Source organism: Antechinus flavipes, chromosome 1 (assembly GCF_016432865.1).
Source record: "Antechinus flavipes isolate AdamAnt ecotype Samford, QLD, Australia chromosome 1, AdamAnt_v2, whole genome shotgun sequence".
NCBI lineage: Eukaryota > Metazoa > Chordata > Mammalia > Dasyuromorphia > Dasyuridae > Antechinus > Antechinus flavipes.
The window spans coordinates 265,562,873-265,586,029 of record NC_067398.1 but is presented as its reverse complement, the minus strand read 5'-3'; the positions used below and the strand labels follow the sequence as shown (position 1 = coordinate 265,586,029).

Genomic DNA, 23,157 nt, shown 5'->3' with positions numbered 1-23,157 from the left:
TGGAAGTTCATAAATAGGGAGTGAAAGAATAGGCCATTGAAGTTATTTTTCCTCACTTTCATATACCTAATGAACATATTCAATACCAAATGAGGCATCTACAGCCAAAGTAAAGGTTTGATTGAAGCAAATATTTTCCACCAACCTACTGTGTCATAGTAGGAGGAAAATGGGGCTGATAGGCAGGATTCTAAGAACTCTTAACTGTAAGGGTCCTCAGACCTCTGACCTCTGACTTAATGTACAACTGAAAGAATAGAGAAGGATCTGGAATGGGCTTTCAGGAATGCAGCTATTGCTGACCTTCTGATCAACATATATTCATCTTTGCAAAATTCTCCTATGGCGTCTGCTCTGAAGACTCCAGAGAGTTTATTAACAGCCCAGCCCAGCATACAACTCCAGGAAAATACACAGAATATCTATCCAGGAATAGCAGAGGCCCCAAACCACATTATTCTTTTGCCAACATATCTCACTTGGCTTACTCTGTATTACTTCTTCTTAAGGCAAAGAGCCCTGCAATCACAGGGACCATGCTAATAAACAATAACCCATAATTTGTGCTTCTTCCCATTTTTATCAGCTGCCTAAAAGGAGCTCTAATTTGGGAGATGCTGGAGAATTCTCAGAATTAGCAGCAATTGGTATTCTGGTCTCATTGCTAAATTTTCTTGGTTTCACTAGAGTAGTAATACATTTCAGAGTTTGGTGAGTCAAACTCTGATATCATCTTCCCATAGGCCCTCTCCTGGTTCTTCTTCAGAAAGTCTTCATTAGACTTGTTTTGGAAGAGAAAGTGATTATTCCCTCCAGTCCCATTAATCTAATGTTGAGCCTTCTGATCTCACTTTAATACTTCATCTCTACTCAATGCTAGGTTCTCTTCTCTTGTCCAATTATAATCCTATTCACCATCTGAAAGCACCTACCGCTATTATGTCGGTACCAGATCTGAACACAGTCCTCCTCCTCAAGGGCAGATTGGATGCCATCATCTGGCTGGTTTCCATCCCAGTAGTTGTAGTCATAGGATGTGCCATCTGTCCATTCAAACTGACCTTCCTGTTTTATACCCCATACAGAGGCAAGGGAAAAAATGGGGTGCAAGAAGATAAAGAATTTTTTATAATACATGGCACAGATCTGAATATTATTTATATCTGTGCATATATTTTAGTATGCAGAAGTGAGGATGGAGATGTTTATAGAACAGGGACCTTCTTTCCTAAGTAAGGACTTTCTTTTTTCATTTATTCTAGTTGCCTTCAAAGAGAATCAAGGATTGAAATGAAACAAATTTTAGTTAAAATTAGAACAACAAAGAAAGAACGACAAAAAAGGAATGAAAGAAAGGAAATGTCAGAGAAATATATGATCAAAAAATAAGATGAGTTGATCACATAAAGTAGACTCACCAATAGACAGTCCATATAGTTCACTGTTACCCTGAGTTTATCAAGAAAAATTAAGGAAGTTACCCAGCAAGTTAATGGATTTGCTGAAGTAGATAATTTAGGATTTCAATATGTATTTTTAAAAATAGGAACATTTACAATTAGACAGTGAGGTGGTACAATGAATAGAATGCTGGACCTGAGGTCAGAAAGGTCTGAATTGAAATCCTGCCTCTAATAATTACCAGTTGTGTTACCTTGCCCTTGATCTATAGTTCCTCATCTGTAATGGAGATAATAATAATAACTATCTTCCAGAGCTGTTGTGAAGATCAAATGAGATAATATTTGCAAAATTTTGTAAACCTTAAAGTGCTTTGAAAATAGCTGTTATTATTATATTATCATTACAATGATCTCTTTGAGTTGAGTATAAGGAAGTCATTTTCAAAGTTAGAGCTGTCTGAAAATGGACTAAGTTGCCTTGGAAAGTCATGAATTCCTTGAAACCAAAGATCTTTAAGTAGAAAATGAATGGGAATTTGTCAGGATTGCTATAGAGAAATTTCAAGTTTCTGATGAGGGTCAGATCTCTAAGGATTCTTCCAATTTTAAAGTTCTATGTTTCTTATGGTTAGAACAATGTTCTAAGTCTATGCAGTTTAAAAGGGTGTAACCCTAGTCCCAAAGTCCATTGGAATAGAACTTTCACCTCATTGATGGAGAAAAACATCCTGTGCTTGCATGAGAGATAGGGTGGATTTGACAGCATCCTCATGAAGATACAGGGAATTAATCTCTACCAATGAGTACAGAGTCCCATACCAATGGGTCTTGGGATATGGGTTATAATAATCAATCCTAAGTTTAGATTTTTATTAAAATGAGAGAAAAAGAACCACACCATTCCATGCATTCAAATCATCATTCATATATCAGACTTTCAGTGAATGTGTGGTCTGAGTAAATGAGCTGCTATTCTTCCCACCTGTCTCCTGTCATGAAGTCCCATCCAGATGTCTGTTGGTATCCCTGGCACACAGCTGTTTACAAGATCATGTACAAAGACATTCTCCTCCCAACTGTGAAGGAAAGGATAACATTGTGTTATGTTAACATTGTCCAGTCAATTGATCGATCAATTAGCATTTATTAAGCATTAACTATGTGCTGGGCTGCTTATGGTGTTTATGAATACAAAGAAAAACAAAAACAGTCCCTATCCTCAAAGAACTTAAATTCTTTTTTTTTTTTTTGCTATTCTATTTTTTTTTAATTTAATTTTATTTAATAATAACTTTGTATTGACAGAATCCATGCCAGGATAATCTTTACACAGCATTATCCCTTGCAATCACTTATGTTTCGTTTTTTCCCCTCCCTCCCTTCTCCCCCCCCCAAGATGGCAAGCAGTCCTATATATGTTAAATATGTTGCAGTATATCCTAGATACAATACATATTTGCAGAACCGAACAGTTCTCCCGGTGCACAGGGAGAATTGGATTCAGAAGGTAAAAATAACTCGGGAAGAAAATCAAAAATCAAATAGTTCACATTCATTTCCCAGTATTCCTTCTTTGGGTGTAGCTGTTTCTGTCCATCATTTATCCAATGAAACTCAGTTAAGTCTCTTTGTCAGAGAAATCCACTTCCATCAGAATACATCCTCATACAATATCGTTGTCGAAGTGTATAATGATCTCCTGGTTCTGCTCATCTCACTTAGCATCAGTCCATGTAGGTCTCTCCAAGCCTCTCTGTATTCATCCTGCTGGTCATTTCTTACAGAGCAATAATATTCCATAACATTCATATACCACAATTTACCCAGCCATTCTCCAATTGATGGGCATCCATTCATTTTCCAGTTTCTAGCCACTACAAACAGGGCTGCTACAAACATTTTTGCACATACAGGTCCCTTTCCCTTTTTTAGTATCTCTTTGGGGTATAAGCCCAATAGAAACACTGCTGGATCAAAGGGTATGCACAGTTTGATAACTTTTTGGGCATAATTCCAGATTGCTCTCCAGAATGGCTGGATTCGTTCACAACTCCACCAACAATGCATCAGTGTCCCCGTTTTCCCGCATTCCCTCCAACATTCATTATTATTTTTTCCTGTCATCTTAGCCAATCTGACAGGTGTGTAGTGATATCTCAGAGTTGAAAGAACTTAAATTCTAAAGGGAAAAACAATATAATACAGAAATTTATACATGCAGTATAAATATATAATAGAGAGAAGGTAGCCTTAGAGGAAAAGGCAAAAGAACCTAGAAAGAACTTTAGGAAGAGGTGGCATTCAATTTAAATCTTAAAGAGAATGAGAGGCCCTAAAGTGGAAGGAGAAAATTTCAAACAGACAGTGAAAAGCATGGAAATGAAGAGTTGTGTGTGAGGAAGAGCAAGTAGATCAGTATGGCTGGACTGCAGAGTGTATGAAGGGAATCACTGAGTTAAACGATTGAAAAAAATTGGAAGGAACCAAATAATGGAGAGCTTTAAATACAAACAGAGGGGATTATATTTGATCCTAGAGGTAATAGGGAGTTATTGAAGTTTATTGAGTAAGAGTGATATGGTCAGACTTGTGCATTAGGAAAAACACTTTGGTGATTGTGTGGAGAATGGACTAGAATGGAGACAGACCTTATACAAACAGATTCTAATGGAGTTTAATGAATGGTGCGGCTGGAGATAGGGAAGATACATAGTTATGTTTGCTTTCTTTTATTATTTCGTGTACAGCTCTTAGAGCAAGAAGACTCATGCCTTTTCTACTGGCTAGTGGTGGTGGTGAAATCATCTCTTTTCTTTTTTATAATTGATATCATTATGAATTTGAAGTCAAGTGGACCTGGGCTCAGATCCCACCTGTGATATCAACATAAGTAAAATCACTTAACCTCTGTGAGTCTCAGTTTCTTCATCTGTAAATGGCAAAAAAAAAAAAAAAAGCACAAGTATTACCCACCTCACAAGGCTGTTGTAAAGCTCAAATGAGTTCATGGAATTTGCAACCTTTAAAGCACTGTATAAATTTGTTAGCTATTAATAATTTTGTTATGATAATTGTTAAATTGTACCTATAGATAAGACAACTTCCCTCCTTCATCCATGTATAAAAATAACATGCATCAATCCATTTTCTTCTATCTCTTCCTGAAAAACTGGCATTGAAGGTGTACTGACAAAGTCCACACTCACTGCAACTTCTGCAAAGCTCTTAACGGAAATGACTCAGATTTAATTCTGCTGGTAACATGGAGTTCTCTGCTTTCCTTAGGGATAAAGTGAGGGTCCAAAGGACCTGCATGTTTTTAGCTAAATTAATGGGATTTTTCTTCTTTAGTAGGGGGAGGATCTTCAGTTTTGCTTCAGTTTTCTGTATGCATTATAATAGTGAGAGTGTGTGTGTGTGTGTGTGTGTGTGTGTGTGTGTGTGTGTGTGTAGGGAGGGGAAGAACAGGATGTTGCTGGGGCCTTCATCCTGGGAAAAACTAATGAGAACCTCTCCAATTCTCCAAGACTTTGGAGGCAGGTAGAGAATTCTGAGTGACAGGAATAAAACCCAGTTACAACAGAAATATTCATCCATTTGTCCTAATTCATCAATAGGACTAAATGTAAACATCTTATGCTTGAGCTAAAAATAAAGTAATAAAATAAAATGAGACTGGGGGAGGACTTTCTTCTATTAGATTGAGTACTGGGCCTAGAATTAGATCAGATTTGATTTCAGATACTGTGTGATCTTGGGCAGATGTCAACCTCTATCTGCCTTAGTTTTCTCAACCAGAATATTAGATGCTAATAGCAACCTACCTTCCAGAGTTGTTGTTAGAAGAACATGAGATAATATTTGTAAAGCATTTAATGCAGTGCTTAGCACTTAGTAGGCACGGCAAAAATAGTCATTATTATTATTGTTGTATTAAAACGAGTTGGGGGTTTTGGTGAACCACAAACTAAATATGAAAGAGTATTATTGTGTGACAACAAAGAAAAATGGGATGTGATATTGGGAGCTTTAACAGTATCTTCACTTTCAGGATAGAGTCTTTTTATACTCTGCTATAGGCATCTGAAGTATTGTGTTTCACTGATTGGTGCTACAATTTAGGAAGGACATTGACAAGCTGAAGAGCATCCAAAGGAGAGGATTGTTGTGAATATAAAATAAAATATTTATAAAGCACCTTGCAAACCTTAAAATACTATATAAACGTTAGGTATTAGCAGTAGTTATTGTATTAGTATTGTCATGCTTACGTAACAAAGAGGCAAATTTAGACTTGCTCTCAAGAAAAAAACTTGCTAATAATTAGAGCTGTCCAAAAGCAGAAGAAATTACGCCATTGGGTGGTAGATTTCTCCCTTATTAATGATCTTCAAGAGGAGACAGGATGGTCACTTCTCAGTTTGTTATAGTAGCAATTAGATCTAGTGTAAAATTCTGTGATTCTATGATTCATCTGATGTGCCAAAGAAAAGGAAAACATTGCCTACATCTAGAATTGTATAAGGATTGTCTAATTGTCATCAATTGGAGAGAAAAATGGTAGAAGGTAGTATAAAGCTGAATTAATTCACTGGAGGTTCTGGATAGGGAAGGGAGAAAAGTGTAAGTAATAAAGAAAACCTAGAATAGAATGAAGGACTGAAAAGAATTTAAATCTCACAAAAAAAGAATGATAAAATATCATTGAATAAAGGTACTCCAGAGTTCACAAACTTGGAGGTGGAACATGTATGTCATGGGATTGAAGTTATGACTATCTCTTATGTAACTGAGGTAGAGTAGAGAAATATGTCATGGTATTAAATCGATTGATAAACTGGGAAGTTAGGGTATTTGAGGAGCAGCAATATATGTTGAGGTCCTTGAGCATGAGGTCAGGTGTTGAATAGAAAAATTAAGTTAGGCACTGAACTCACTGAGGAAGAAAAGAAAATGTTTTGGAGACTAATGGATAATGACCGCCAGGATCTGGATTGGAAAACAAAATTGTATAGAATGACCCTCAGAAGAGGAGATATTGCTTAGTGATGATGGTGGAGAAAGAATCTAGAAGTGGCAATGAAATATCCTTTGATGTGATGAAACCACAATGATCAGTGATTCAGGAACTATGAGAGAAAACATATTCAATACTAGAAAGAGTATTAAAGAAAGCAGTGTTATCTGGAGGGAGTCAGATCTCAATGAATGTCAGAAGGTGGAAGGAGCAAGAGAAGGAGAGGTTCAAAATGAGAAGAAAATATTAAATTTTGGAACAAGCATTCCTTGAGGCACAGTGGAAGGAGTAAGTAGATCTGAATTGAGACTTTAGAAAGACTAGGATGAGGTGGACAGGAGTATAGGAACAGGCAATAAGGAATGGGAGTGTGTGTGCGTACAGTAGTAGTCAGTGGTTCAGACTCATAGAATGAGGCAAGTATAAGAAGTTAGTGGTAGTAACCAATGAAAACCATTGAGGAACAAGTTCAAATGGAGCAATGGTTTTTGGAGAGCTAATGAGAGACCCATATAATCAGGCTGCTTAAGATCTTGCCTCAGGATTCAACTTTCTAGGGGTTGGGGATGTATCCTGTGAAGGCTGAGAAGCCCAGAGCCCAGAAAATGTATGATCAGGAGGCTGTGTAGGGTCTAAGTTGGAGAAAACCCTGAGGACTGGAAGGAAAAGAAAATCTTATCCCAAGGCCAGTCAGCCAGCTTTGGAGAAGGCTCCCTGCTACCTGGAGAAGACCTTGAGAAGGACCAACAGAAGCTGGAATATGAAAGCTGATTCCCTGTTTTAGGGAAGCCCTTGGGCCCAATTTGGAAAAGGTTCAGGAGAACGACCAGTGGAAGCAACAAGGCAGATGGTAGAATCTTGTCTGGATGACCAGAAAAAAGAAGTGGGTTAGTAATATATTGAGAGGAAGTGATAACAGATGGACAAAGCAAGTATTGCATTGGTTGCTACAATTATTTTTTAAATCAGAATATGTTATGTGGATCTTCTGTAGGGAATTTGAAGAAAGACATGGATAAGGGTCAATAGACTTGAGAAGTGAGAAAATTTTGAGGGGAACAAGATGGGAGTGCTCAGTGCTCAGGGAGTGCTGATGAGATTAGAAGATCTACTGAAGCATTAAGCAATAAATCCCCATTTAACAATCTAGTTAATCTAACAAAATAATTCCTCTATACTAGGGGTGTTGTGCATGGGGGTGTGCTTATATTCCCTCAACTGGTACACTTATCCAGATACAGCACATCTGCACAAAGGATACCCCATGCTTTTCAAGGTTTTTCAAGGGAATTAGAGAAGGAAAAATGGTTCACACCACCCCTTTATTCCATCTGCTTTTGAAGGAATTCTTTCAGCAGTCAAGAGATTCTTCTTCTGTGGAGAAATACAACAGCACTTGTTTGGGAGTATGTGGACAAAGCTAGAAGAAGACAACTCAGAGCAAGGTCTATGATTACTTGTCAGGGCATCCTACAGTATTCAGTATATTGATCATCCATGTAGAGGCAACCAGGGTAAGAACTCTAAGTTTATGTAGTGTTCTATAAACCAGGGATGAGATAACTGAGTCCATCTTTGGTTTTATTGGGTGCTATGATAATCATGAAGAGATGATACACTTATGCTACTATAACCCAGAGTTTAGCAAGGCAAGTAAATGCTGGAACAGAGAACTGAGATTTCAGCATAAATAGGTTTTCAGCCTAAAATGAGTTCCTGCTATAAAGTATGGCAGGGCCACTGATCTAATGGAATACATGGTCAAAGTCTGTATTGCATGTAACTAATACTTCTGATTTGATTACATTTTATTCAGGCTGATTAAATGCTTTATAATAATTAATGCCCATAGGAGGGACAAATCAATAATGCACATAGCAAGGAATATAATGAATATGAGTGGCTAAATAGATGGAAACAAAAAAACTGGTCAATTAGGTTGGTACAAAAACTATTCTACACTCCCAGATGCAGATGAGAGACATAGCGTCTCACCATCCCCCTTCAACCACCCATACAAAGACAGAAATAAGGGCTGGCTAGCACCAGCTACTTGGAGATCCTGAAGGAATGAAATACTCAGGTTGGCTGATGCTTAGTCTTGATGTTTGATGGTTCACATTTCCTATCTCAAGGACCAGTTAAAATCTATGATTGCATATATAAATAAATACACACACATAATATTATATGGGTATAACAACAAAACTTATCTCATTAATTTCTCCCAAAATCCCTTCTCTTTCCTCACTTCTTTATTGCTGCCAAAGGTATCATCTTCCCAGTGCCCTAGGTGTACAATCTCAGTGATGTCCTCAACTCCCATATTCAATCTGTAGCCAACTCCACCTTCTTAATTGCTCTTACATCCATTGCCTTCCTTCCTCTACCATTGCTACCACTCTGGCACAGGCCCTCATTGGCTCTCTCCTGGACTACTGCAATAGTTTTCCTCTTGGGTTCCCTCTCTCAAGTCCCCATCCTTATCTATCCTCCACTCAGCTGTCAAGAATGATTTTCCTAACTTGCAATCCTATGTTCCCTTCCCCACCCTAACCTCATCGCCATTCATTAAACTCTAATGGCTCACTATTTCCTCCATAATCAAATAAAAAAAAATCCCCTTGGCTTTTAAAGTCTTTTATAACCTATCTCATTCTTACCTTTCTAATCTTCTTATACCTTATTCTTATACTCTACAAACCTCCTTCCTACTCCTCATTTGAGGAGTCAAAGTCAATCTCTTAACTCCATGAATTTTTACTGGCTGTCCTCCACTTCTTCAGTGTTTCCCCTGTTCTGTTTCCTGGCTTCCTTCAAAATTTCTGTAAGAAGACTTTTCCAGTCACTCTTGATGCTACTGCCTTCCCTCTGAGATTACATCTAATTCATCTTATGTGCACACATGCAAATATATATCATGTACTTATATAATTACTGGCCTGTTGTAGCTCCCATTAGAATGGAATCCTCTTGAGGGAGATAGCTGTTCTTTGCTTCTTTGTATTCCTAATACTTAGCACAGCACATGGCACATAGTAGGTGCTTAATAAATGTTTATTGACTTGATTTGTTGATTGATTGATATTTTAAGATAAATATCAAGACAGCATGTCTCTGTGCTTGAACAGACTCTTAGGTTTTTGAATACTGTGATTGCTGTATGGTTCAAATTGATTATAAACTCCAAGGAGACAGGAACCATAATTAATTGATTTAAACAATATCCAAAGGTAAAGGTATATATGGAATAAATGCCATCAGAGGAACAAGAAGGAAAGAAACAAAGTTCCTTCAATCCTGAAGATGAAAAGAGGTTAAAGAATTTCCCCCAAAATGGCTACAATAATGAGTTCTCTTTTTCTCTTTGCCTATGTTTATTGCTCCTATTTCATCAATGCCATTGTAAACTCTTTCAGAGCAGAGAACATATCATGCTCCTCTGAATTTTGGTGTTGTTCAGTCTTTTTAGTCATATTTGACTCATTATTTCCTCATTTGGGATTTTCTCGGCCAAGATAGTGGAGTGTTTTGTCATTTCCTTTTCCAGCTCATTTTACATATGGGGAACTGAGGAAAATAGGGCTAAGTGTTTGGCCCACTGTCATGAGCTAGTAAGTGTCTGAAGCCAGATTTGAACTCAGGAAGATGGATTTTCCCAATTTCAGAGCCAGAACTCTACTTTTCTAAATGTCCAATTTCTTTAAAAGTATCATCATAAATGACTAGCAAATGTCCTGCATAAAAGTAAGCATTTAATAGATATTTGATGATGATGTTCTGTTCATGAAGTCTTTGTCCCACAAAGAAAGGAAGTACCAAAAATGTATCCAGAGGTAATATTGTGCATGAATTGGATTTAAGTGAGACAGAGATCTGCAAAGTCATGTCTTTCTTACAAGCCACAAATTAAGTATATTGATTGTATTCATATCATAGTACATGTGACAAAGGCCATAGCTTTGGATTTATTCACTCATATCTTTACTCATAAAGTTGATTTTAAACCTAGAACAGTCACTTGGTGAACATTTATTAAGTGCCTACTACATGCTGGGTACTGTGCTAAGTGGTAGTGATACCAGAGAAGGTCCTACCGTTGAGGAGTTCACAATCTACCCTTATGAAGACATCTTTAATCCAGACATGATAATTAACCCCTTCCAGATATCTCCATTGGTTTATCAAAAGACCACCTTTTTCCTTAATGAAGATCTTTGAGATCTACTTAGTTGTTGTTGTATTTTTCCTTTGTTTTTGAAAAGGATCATGAATTATCATCAGGGAGATGATACCTAATATGCAAGTGAATTGGATTTGAGTGAGGGAGGATTGTGCTAAGCCATCATCCTCACTGTCTCCTCTAGGATAACTGGAGATGGCCTTGGATATAGAAGGAGATCTTATGTCTTTTGCAATGACCTTTATAGGAAAACATATCAGTTGACCAAAGGAAGTTTCAGTCAGTGTCTTGTTAATAGTACTATTAATAATAATTTTTAGCTGTGTGACCCTGTGCAAGTTACTTAACCCTAATTGCTTCAGCAAAAAATAATAATAATAAATAAATATTATTTTTAATACTTGTATAGTGCTGTAAGATTTGCAAAGCACATTACATATGTTATCTCATTTGATTTTCACAACAAGTAGGAAAATATAAGAAATAGGTGCTATTATTATCCCCATTTTACAGGTAAGAAAACCAATTTAGAGAAGTTAAAGGAATTTCCCAGAGTGACACACTTTTACCAATCTGAATATTTGTCTTACAATGGAAAGAATGATTTCAATTTAAAAAATTACACTGGATATTTATTTTCAATTACATAAAAGAAACTCTACCTGGAAAACTTATGCCCTATTCATCCTCCTCAGACTCTAATTCAATCTCTTCCAAGTAGAAAAGGAGAATGTCATAGGCATGAGAGGTAAGCAAGAGGTAACAAATTCCTGCTAAGCTTACCTGTGAATGGAAGCTAGTTTGGCTGATTTTGTTCCAATGGAGAACTCTGCACAGTAAAGGTCAGCCTCAGCCCAGGTCTTATTAAGTGGGAAGAATCTATAGCAGTAACCTTCATACTCCATCCAGAACAGAGGACATGGATAGGTCTGAATCATCTCTGGCATGACTTGAGAAAAAAGAAAACCAGAAGGTATTTGGAAATGTTTGGATTGTTTCTTCTCCTTTATATTGAAAAAAATAAAGACATTATGTTAGGATTCTTACAAGGTACTAAGTAAGTGAAATTGAGGAGATAGTGGTTAAATCTAGTTTAGCATTGATTTAATCCTACAACAAATAATGGTTTCCTAGTGATATAATGAGTGTGTACTCAGTGTACAGCATATAAGCAAGAAGCTCTCAGGGCCAGACACAGAAGCTCACTAGAAGCCCTTGGAGGAGGTGACAGATTCATTCCATCTTCCACCTTTGTGCTGGGAGACTGAAGCTGACAGAGGCCAAGGACAAGCTGCAAGAGCTCTCAGAACCAAGGAGAGAGATAAGCCTCTAAGAAAGCTAACCAGGCGCAAGGAAGGAGACAAGACTTGAAGGAAACAATAAAGGATTTGGACTTTAATCCCTGCCTGCACTTGTGATTACTGAACTGAAACTAAAGCTGCCTCCAGAAGCCCCCCAAGAAACCTACTCCCAGAGAACATTACATTTTAGAATCAATATTACAACATTAGCTATTTTGTAGATATTGTATATGTATATGTTTACATAATAATAGTTAACATTTATATAATGCCTACTATACTGGGCTAACTATTTTACAAGTATCTCATTTGATCCTCATAACAGACCTGGAAGTAAGTGCTATTATTATTATCTCCATTTTACAGATAAGGAAACTGAGGCTGATAGAGGTTAAGTGATTTTCCCAAGATCGCACAGCCAGTGTTTGAAGCCAGATCTGAATTCAGGTCATCTTGACTACAGGATCATGGCTCTATATTTTTTGTTATTAATGTGGTAATTAATATGGTTTTAGGGTGTGATAAGAAAAGAAAAAAACATGGGAACTAAAGTGGAAGGAAATAGCCTTGCCAATGATACCCCACTAATTAGTAGTAGAGCCAGGACAATGAACCAGATCTTTTAATACTTAATCCTATACCTTTAAGAAGACTCTGTACCAGGGGTATCTGGATGGCACAGTGCATAGAGCACCAGCTCTAAATTCAGGAGGACCTGAGTTCAAATCTGGTCTTGGACACGTAACAATTCCAATTGCCTCAGCAAAAGAAAAAAAAAAGACTGTACCATGTATGTCAATTTATGAAATGAATAAAATTTGTTGATTGTATTCTCATGTATACCTTTTAGTTACTAGAAACTTCAAGGAACCAAATTGCCACACTAGGTCAGTGCTTTCTAGATTAAAACAACCTTGACTAGCTTGTCCCCATTGCCACTTCCTTTTCTACTACAGACATTTAGTGGCTGTGAGGTCTTTGACAAAATGTGAGAGGGAAGGTATGGTAGAGAAGAGAAAGGAATTGAGAGTAGTTTAAATAAAACCTATGGAAAAAGGCTTTTGAATTAGTCTTAGTTAATTTACTGAAAGAGGTTAGGGAAAAAACTGGAAGAGACAGAAAACAGCAACAGAAGTCAGTACTTTCAGTGGAAGAAGGAAATTCAAGTCAAATAGAAAAGCCAATTAACAAACAATCTTTAACTAAGGAACACAAAAGAGAGGTTGATGAAGACCATTTTATAAAACAGTTTTCAATATATCCTTTCATCCACCAAATGCTCCCCAAAATATTATCCAAGATATTCTTTCATAATGTACTATGTTAGTTTAATTCTGTTTGTTTCTTAAGTTGAGAGTGGCAGTGTGTTGCAGCAAAAGTAATACTGGGCGGAAAAAGAAGTAGCAGTTAAAAAAAATTAATACTGGATTCAATACCAGATTTTACACCAATTAACACATTCCTTAACCTCTCTGACTTTTAGTTTCTTTATCTAGAAAATGAAAGATTTTGATTCAATTTTTCCCATCCACTCATCCAAGGACCATTATTAGTCTATGTAGTAAATAATAAATTCTATTCTAATAGAATTCTATTTATTTATTATTATTCTATTTATTAATAAATAATAAATATTCTATTTATTATTATTCTAATAATTCTATTCTAATAAAGTCTATGTAGTAAATAATAAATAGTAAATTATTAGAAATGGTCCTTTTAAAAACAACAACAATAACAACCTCTAATTTTAAAAATACAGTTCTTCATTCTCTTTCTTCTCTTCCTTGAATCACATTTTCCCCAGAAGCCTCTGTTTTGTGTTTGGCTTAGCTGCTCAAACATTTTATATATTTATCAGTCCTCAGAAAATATTATGTTAATTATATTTGTATCAGTCCTCAGTCCTAGGTTGAAAAATACTATATAGATGACCTCGAACCTTCTTTTCAGTTTTACATTCTATATATATAATGTGTGTAAATATATATATATATACAATTTTTAAAATCATATAATTCTATGACTGTTTTCCACATAATTCTATTCAATAAATATTTGTTGTTATTTTTGTTGTTCAATCATTTTAGTTGTGTCCAACTCATTGTGAACTCATTTGGGGTTTTCTTGGCCAAAAAAAAAAAAATTGAAATGTTTTGCCATTTCCCTCTCCAGATCATTTTTTACTGATAAGGAAACTGAGGCAAATAGAGTTAAGTGACTTGCTCAGAGTCACACAACTAGTAAGTGTCTGAGGCCAAATTTAAATTCAGAGAGAGGAGTCTTCCTGACTTTTGGCTGTTGATCTATCCACTGTACCACTTATCTGAACTAGTAAATGTTTTTAACATCTAACATTTAAATAGCTACTATGTCCAATATAAGGCAACATATTGTTATTGAAAGAAGTTTAGCCAACCTCGGAATCCAAGGATTTTAAATTCAGTCCTTCCTTTGATACATACCAGCTCTGAGATCTGAGACAAGTCACTTATTTCAATACCTTGGACAGCTCTCTAAGGTTACAAATTACAGATGAAATGCTGAATGATATCAAAAAAGGGAGTTTCTGTCCTACAAAATTAATGAAGTTAACAAAATCACAGGTCCAGAGTAAAAATACTGAAAGAGATGCAAATGTGAATAAGGTATGGACTCTTCATCTCAAAAAGCTTACAATCTAGGATGGATATATTATTTTCAACTATCTGCACATGTAGGATCTTTCCATTAGCAGAGATGGTTGAGCTATATTATTTACATTGTCTTTTAATGTCTCCTTATGACCAATAATATTTAGATAGCACTTCATAGTACATAAAGCACTTCCCTTATAATAGCTGGTGGGAATTTCCTATGAGGTGGGAAATGCCCACTTCTATTTTTCAGATAAGAAAAACTAGAGGCTTTGAAGTAGCTTGTCTCTAAAAAAGATCCTTCAATGAAAGAAGAGCTTCTGAGAAGGTGTTATCTTGTTCCTGTGGCTAGTCAGGATTCCCCTAAATTCTTAGAGTTGGGAGAATATATCAAAGTAAATATGCTGTGTAGGGAACAAGACATATGAATTATGACCTCCATATGCCTTTCTCTGGGCACCTTTCCCCACTTCCTTCCATTAATTTGATTTGCTTCAGGGAGCAAGTGATGCCCATGGATACCTACAGTTAAATATAGCAGGAAAATAGGGCTGTGACAGGTCATCACTAATCCTTTTTCCTCAAGGCTCCTTAGCTGAGAGAGCACAGAGATGCAAAAGAGCTTTTTGAGTCTCTTAACAGTGACAGATTAGTTCTATTTGATAATCATTTTTTGTTTTGTTTCCAGTATTTTTTCATTTTATTCCTAATCTGATTTTATTTTAGCACATCCCTTTTGGTATAATCCATAAAACTCACTAAGAAAGAGATTCCACAATCCCTGACTGTCACTCATCTACTCAAAAATTTTCATTGGTTCCCCATTGTCTATTGGCTGAAGTATAAATTTCTGATTCAGACATTCAAGGTCCTCTTACTCAAGGTCTTACTCCAAACCACCCTTCTAGCCTAATATTTTACCACTTGTGCTTAGCATACTCTTATGTTCTTGTCAAACAAGACTATTCTCAGGTCTTAGTTCTTTTCCTATTCTTTTCTACTTTCATGCCTTTGTTCATGCTGTCACCATGCTTAAGTGGGTGAACCTTCTACCTCCATCTGTTGGAAGTTCCTCTCTTCTTTCAAAGATTAATTCATATACCAACTCCTCAATGGGTCGTAAGGCATCCTATTTCTCAAATTGAAAGTATTTCTTCCCTCCATGGATGATCATAGAATCTATCTGGACTTCTTTGAAACTGTCTCATTCTCCCTATATGTTATAGTGATTTGGGTACACATCTTTCCCCCATTGGAGTATATACATTCTTTGAAACTAGGTTTTTCAGTCTATCCATAGCAGGTATTTTATAAATTTATGTTGACTTGAATTTTTACTGATTTTTAGATAGATAGATAGTTGGGTAGATAGACAGACAGATAGATAGATAGATAGATAGATAGATAGATAGATAGATAGATACTTGTTAGCTACATGCTCTGGACCAAGCACGGTACTAAGTGCTGGAGATATAAATACAGGCAAGTAAAACCATTTCTGCCCTTAAGCTTAGATTCTAATTAAGGGAGATAAGGTAAAAAGAAGTGGCAGAGGGAAAGGTAGTACAGCTGACTCAGCATAGTATGGAGATGATTGAAAATGGTTAGAGTGCCTGGATTCTAACTCTACTCCCAAATAAGGCAAAAACTCATCTAGTCAAAAGGCTCAAGGACAAAGTCCACAGTTGTTGTTGGGTTTTTTGTTTGCTGTGTGTGTGTGTGTGTGTGTGTGTGTGTGTGTATGTGTGTATGTAGGATTGGGGAAAGATTAGAGGAAACAAAGGAAATAATCTCTCAAAGGGTCTCCTGATTTACTCCAAGTTCATTTCCTATTATTTTATCAATTTTGGGAATGAACTTTAGGAAAGCAGAATGTTCATATAGGAAAAGAAAAATATTCCTATTCCTCTTTCCCAAAATTGTTGTTGCTGTTTTTCCTTTGTTTTCAAAGAAAACCAATGAAATCATGAGGCTGATGTCTTGACTTTCAAGTGAATTGGATTTACGTGAGGCAGAGCTACTCAAAATCATCAGTCTTACTCTCTCCTCCAGTCATTGTAGACCAGTGGCAAGTCAAAGATCAAGAGCACTGTTAATGGTCCAGGATGCAAGATAAAGTGAGATGTAAAAAAAGATGGAAGTTTGTGCCAAGATAGTGGCTATGTGAATGGAGAGAATAATGTATAGGAAAGATGGAGAAGTAGAAATAATACATTAGACAAGCAGATGTCTCAGATTCCCAGTTCTTATTTACAACAGCCCAACCTAGAAATCTCATAAGGCTATTTCTCACTCTGAAAGAGACCTTTGAGAAGGGGCTAGCCAATTAACCACCTCATTTTACAGACAAGGAAGCTGAATAATGAAGTTTTAGTCAAATTATTCATCATGTAAATTAGAACCCAGTATATTTGAATCTAATTCCTCTAACTCTAAAGTTGCCATATTGTCTGCTTCACTAGGATGACTGAACTTTCTCCATTAAGATTGTGAGCTCCTTGAGAGTAAGGACTATCTTTTACCTCTCTTTGTATCTCCTTCATTCAGCACAATGCCTGGCATACAGTAGGTGCTTAATAACTATTTAGTGAATAACCTACAGCAAATTGCATATTTTCTCAAAGAGGAGGGTTAGGGTGAAAATTTGGACTCAGAAATTTAAAAAATTGTTTTTACGTGTTATTGGGGGAAATTTTTTTAGAAGCAATTAGATGTCACAGTAGATAGAGCACTGCCATTAAAGTCAATAGGACCTGAGTTCAAATTTGGCCTCAGGCACTCAAAAACTTACTAGCTGTGTCTCCCTAAGCAAGTTACTTAACCTTAATTTTTTAAATGTTCATCAATTGACTGATCTCTAAATTAAATGGAGTTAATTAAATTAAATTAAGTTAAGTATACTAACTTCACTGGGTGGCTTTGCCCATCAGTTCTAAGCTGAGTTCTAAGTCCCTGGTTACTGAGTAGTAATGGTCAGGGGGAAAAAAATCTCTTTCTTCTGGGAAGGGACTCTGAAAGATAGCCAGCTATAAGTGAAATTGCTTTCTCCTAATTCCAGATTGTTGGAAGGATCAAAAGATCCAACATTTGTAAATTGCTTTGAAAATCATAAAGCAATACTTAAATGCAAGCAATTGTTATTAAACTATGACTAGTTTTCCTGCTCCCTTTACAAAGGGGACTCAAACTGCATGGCCTTTAGCCTGATGTTATACTTTGAATCACCCACAGATTTCACTAGTTGTGTTTGAATTCAATTCAATTCAAGTGTTGAATTTGTTCAGGGATAGGGGGAAGGTGAGAGGAGTTTTGTTGTTTTTTGTTTTTTTAAAATTGTCAGCTTCCCACTTGATCTAGCTGCTTGCTACAGAAGGCCAAATACTGCCTCAGGAACCTGCTGCTGCCTCCCACTGAGATCAGTCGCAGAAATAAAAGAGAAAAGAAGGTGATAGGAGCAGATTCGATTTCCATAGCTGTCTCTGCCCTGCTGGGACTCCATTCGAAGCCAGCTCTGGGCTGCAGTTATAGCTGAGTCATAGGACCCTGGTCACTCGGTAGCATTGACTGGGAAAGAGTCTATCTTCTGGGCAGGGTGATGAGGAGGCTGAAGGCTTACAAGATCTGCCTTTCCCCAAATATAACCCTATTCCCTTATTTTCTTATACATGGCAGGGTGAATAGAGAGTCAGTCTTGAAACCAGGGACACTTGGATTCAAGTCTGGTCTTCGACACATGAAGGCTCCATGAATCTGGAATGTCACAACCTCTCAGTGGCTCAGGCAACACTAAGATTATACATTGCAGAGATGTTGACCTGCAGTAGTAAAGAGAATTAACCAACTCTGGACTTCTCTATACCACTTAAATCACAGGTTGAGTTCTAGTGAAGGAAAGAAGTGGAAGGAAGGAAGGAAGGAAGGAAGGAAGGAAGGAAGGAAGGAAGGAAGGAAGGAAGGAAGGAAGGAAGGAAGGAAGGAAGGAAGGAAATAGGAAAGAAGGAAATAGGAAGGAAAAAGGGAAACAAGCCTTTTTTAAGTGTCTATTATGTGCCAGGCATTGTGGTAAGTCCTTTACAAATAATATCTCATTTGATCCTCCCACAACCTGCAAGGAAGATATCATTATTTCCATTTTACAACTAAGAAAACTGAGGCAGAGGTTAAGTGACTTGCCTAAGACTTGCTGAAAACTGAATTTAATCTCAGGTCTTCTTGACTCCAGTGCCCTATCTATAGCACCACTTGCTGCCTTTTAGATTCTACCACCATCTCAGGAGGTAGAAATACTTCAGTTTTAAGCATTCTAAGGACTACTCCCTGTCCTCAGCTGTAGACAAAAAGAGAAAACCAGGATTGGTCTTCTCCCAGAGATAAGGAGCTTTTAGTGGCTCCATTTTCTTTTGCTGGGATTCTCCAAAGACACTAGATAAGAGAGTGTTGGAATCCAGCTTTAAAAGAGCCCCCAAATAGTAGCCTGTTGCCCTTCCCTTGTTGAAATATTTTCCCATAGGGATTCCATACAGGAAGAGACATATAGGAGTCTTCTGGGTCTTCTGAGTCTGGGCAGATCTGGGCTGATGCCAAACTCATTTTATTCTTCTTTTCTGTTCTCCCTTTATTCTCACAATAAATTCTCCAAGTTCTCATTCATTCCTTCATTCATCCATCAAAAATTTATTGAAACTAGAGGACATAAAGACATGTTCTGTCCACCAAGATAGTATAAGAATGATAATAATAATAGCTAGCATTTCTATTACACTTTTAATATCTGCAAGGCATTTTTACAACCTTTATTTCATTTGATCCTCACAATGACTCCAGGAGGTAGGTAATATTTTTATCCATATCTTACAAAAAAGGAAACTGAGTCAGAGAGAACAAGTGACCTGCCCAGATGCTAGTGAATATCTGAGGTGTATTTTGCACTCAAGTCTTCTTAATTTTAAATCCATGTTCTATCCATTGCACCATCTGGTTGAAAAATCTTATTTACATCCCAACCATCCTATTCCTTAAATTGTTTCTTCTTCCTTCATATTTAATGGCTTCCCAAACAATAAACCCTGCCCATAGGGCATGAGCTGATAAAATCCCAGCTCTAGAACTGAGAAAAAGCTCCAAATCTCTCTAGTTGAACATCTCCATTTTATAGATGAGGAAACTGAGCCCCAGGACAATAATTTGTAAACTCGGAGGACAGATTTGTTATTTTCTTACTTCAATATATCAAGAATTTGCCATTATGTACCAGGCATTGTAGTAAGTCCATAATATATCAAGGTTTGCCATTACTATGGCATGGAAACTCCCTCATCCAAAATAGGTACCCTCCTAGGAATATGATGGTCTCCAAGAATTGCTGGACTTTAAAAAAAATCCATCATCTTATAACCTGGTGACAAATTTCTTGGAACATAATCAAGAAGAGACATTTAGTTTCCTTCTTACTTTAAACCTGCCTTCCTACCTAAGGCAGGGAGGTGATATTGGATAGAGCACTCAGCATGAAGTCTGATAGATGTGAATTTAAATCTCACTTCAGGCACTTAACTGTGCAACCCTGATAAAGTTGATTAATCTTAGTTTCCTCAACTAAAATGGATATGATAACAGCATAGGGTGGTTATCAGCTGTATGATAAATCATTTTGTTCAGTTTCCACAACTGTAAAAATGGGGATAATACCACTTACCTCACAGGGTTATTGTGAGGACCATTTAAGGAAATAATTTTTATAAGAGCATTTAGAATTCCCTTCCCCTTTCCAACTTGGTACCTCTGTACTATAGATTTTGAAAATCCAGATTTTTTATCAATGTATAAAAATAATTTGGCGAGGCTTTTCCATTTGATGCTAATGCCATATAGCATAAATCATCTTCATAAGAATGAGCATTAAGTCCAATAAACAGATTTATTATTATTATTACTAGACCTGTAATTTCATTGGTGGAGTAAGCTGCTAGTAAGGAAATTTCTTCTACCAATGTATAAATTTCTAATTTGAGACTTGTCCAGGGTCACACAACCGGTGTATATCAGAAGTAGGTCTTGAATCCCCATATATCTGTCTGAGGTCACCTCATTCCATACTTCCTCAATAAACTATATAATATTTATAATAATAATATAATACTAGATAATAAGTAAAGTCATATCTGTACAGTGCTTTAAGATTTGCAAAGTACTTTCCTCAACAATCTAATAAGGCAGCTAATATAAGTTTTATCACTTATTTTGCAGGTAAAGACAATGATGTTGAATGATTTGCTAATAGTTATCAGAGACAAGATTGGAATTCAGATCTTTCCTGATGACAAATCTAACATCCTTTCCACTAAACCACATTATCTCTTAATTTGAAACTTCTTGTTGCTTCAAACTGTGAAGTAAAAATTAAGCAAACCTACTCCAGTTCATCAGCTACTAGAACTCACTCCTCAGGAAGTCTGGCCACTTTAATTCTCAGTAGCATCAGTCCTTGAGGTCTCCCCACTCTGCAATCACTCTGCAACAGAAAAACTAGCGTTCCCTTTACATCATTTGGATTCAGATGGCCCTGTCATTCATTCATTTTGCATCCCTAAAGCTAGCATCTGGAACATGTCACTGGGCTCTGGGGCTGGGCTGACCTGTGTCCAGAATAATCCCTATGAATGGGAGCTGTCACAGAGCTGAGTAAGCCCAGCCCTGACTCTGGCTTTAAGAGCCACTGAAAAAAACCAGGAGCATTCTCTGAAACTCGAGGAGTTCTGGTTGATCTAATTTGCATCCATCTGACCTTTGCAAAATGCCCTGAAAGGAAGAGCTGAAACTTATCCCCTCTGCAGACCTCCCAGCCCACACTCACCTGGGCTGATTTTAATATCTGTCTGCGGAAATGCTTGGATAGGGAAGAAAACCAAAGAGACAGCAGAAGCCCATAGCTCCCACCTCATCATCTTCCCTGACCCTGGAGAAAGGAGTCGACAGACTAGAAGAGAAGCCAGTTCAGTAGCAGATCCTTCTTAGAGATCCCCTGTTCTGGGCCTCAGGCTGAGCGGGCTGGCTGGAAAGAGTCCCCCCTCTCTCTCTTCCCTCATTTAACTACAACCTGTCAGAGTGACAAGTTGGAAAGGCAGGGGGAGGGAGAAAGGAGGGGAAAGGAGGAAAAGGAAGAAAGAGGAGGGAAGCAAAGGAAAGAGAAGGAAAGGTATGGAGAAGAGGGGGACAAAATGGGGGAGGGGTAGAGGGGTCTTGCCCTGTAAAAATACATGTTAGTTATCCACTTAGTAAAATTTTTTGTTTTACCAACAGCAAAATAGCCCCATTTTTTCCCTCTGGAATGAAATCATTGCATATAAATATAAGATATACACATATATAAAACAAAATCTTATTTATGAAACATTTTGAAAGCCATAAAGTGCTATATAAATATTACCTACTATTAACAATATTCATAAACATTAACACACAGGATATCCCAAAAATGGATTCATTCAATAACTTATAACTTCACTAATACTTTGGGAAAACACTGTATAAAAAGTATGGAGTAAAAGTGAAATGAATTCTGGATTTGAAGTTAAAAAAAAATGTAGTTCAAATCTTGATGCAGGCCCAGTTTTTTTTTTTAACTTTCTCTTTAAAACTTATGAGGATTTAAGTTATTTACTTTAAATAAAGCAATTTTATTTAAAATTATTTTAAATTTTAAAATTACTTCCAAAATGGAAGGAACTTACTATTACTGAGACAGTATGGTACAATAGAAAGAGCATTGGATTTGATGTCAATGGACCTGGGTTCAAATTGAGTTTTTTGTTAGTTAATAAGAGTGCCTGTGAGTAAGTTAGCCTTCATTTTCTCATTTATAAAATGGGAGGGAGATAGACTCAATGACTTCTAAGTTTCTTTCCAGTTCTAAATCTATGTTTTTCCTAACTGAACATGGGAGCCCTCAAAACCATTTATGATGCAACTGAAAAAGCTAAAAAAAAAAAAAATTAAAAACCTCCAATTAAATAGAAAATTCGAAATTCTGACAGAGTAAAGATTAATAAAATTGAAAGTAAGAAAACTGTTGAACTAATAAATGAAAATAAATAATAATAAATAAATAAAACTAAGAGTTGATTTTATGAAAAACCAACAAAATAGATAAGCCTTTGGTTAATTTGATTAGAAAAAGAAAAGAAAACCAAATATCAAAACCAATATCAAAAATGAAAAGGGTGTTTACTATCAATGAAGAGTAAATTAAAGCAATACTTAGGATCTATTTTGTCCAATTGTATGCTAATAAATCTGACAATCTAAGAGAAATGGATAAATATTTATGAAAATATATAGGTTCCCCTGATTAGCAGAAGAGGAAATAAAATACTTGAATAATCCCATTTTAGAAAAAGAGATTGAAAAAGCCATCAATGAACTCCCTAAGAAAAATCTCCAGGGGCAGATAGATTTACAAGTGAACTCTATCAAACATTTAAAGCACAATTATAAAACATTTAGAAAAATAGATAAAGAAGGAATCCTGCCAAATTCTTTTTATGACACAGATAGGGTTCTGATACCTAAACCAGTAAGGGCTAAAATAGAAAAATAAAATTATAGGTCCATTTCCCTA

At 36.5% G+C, this 23,157-nt stretch overlaps 1 protein-coding gene across 1 annotated transcript in view; it reads right to left on the bottom strand.

Moving 5' to 3' along the window:
• The window catches only part of CLEC19A (C-type lectin domain containing 19A), a 25,506-nt gene extending 3,943 nt beyond the window's left edge, over positions 1–21,563 (bottom strand). The window contains exons 1-4 of the mRNA XM_051986543.1: positions 21,394–21,563; positions 11,387–11,552; positions 2,386–2,479; positions 933–1,065 (exon numbers count right to left, since the gene is read on the bottom strand). Of these exons, the coding sequence (XP_051842503.1) occupies positions 933–1,065; positions 2,386–2,479; positions 11,387–11,552; positions 21,394–21,484 (484 nt within the window). The 5' untranslated portion in view covers positions 21,485–21,563. The remainder of the gene's footprint in view (positions 1–932; positions 1,066–2,385; positions 2,480–11,386; positions 11,553–21,393) is intronic.
• Between the last annotated feature and the right edge of the window lie 1,594 nt (positions 21,564–23,157).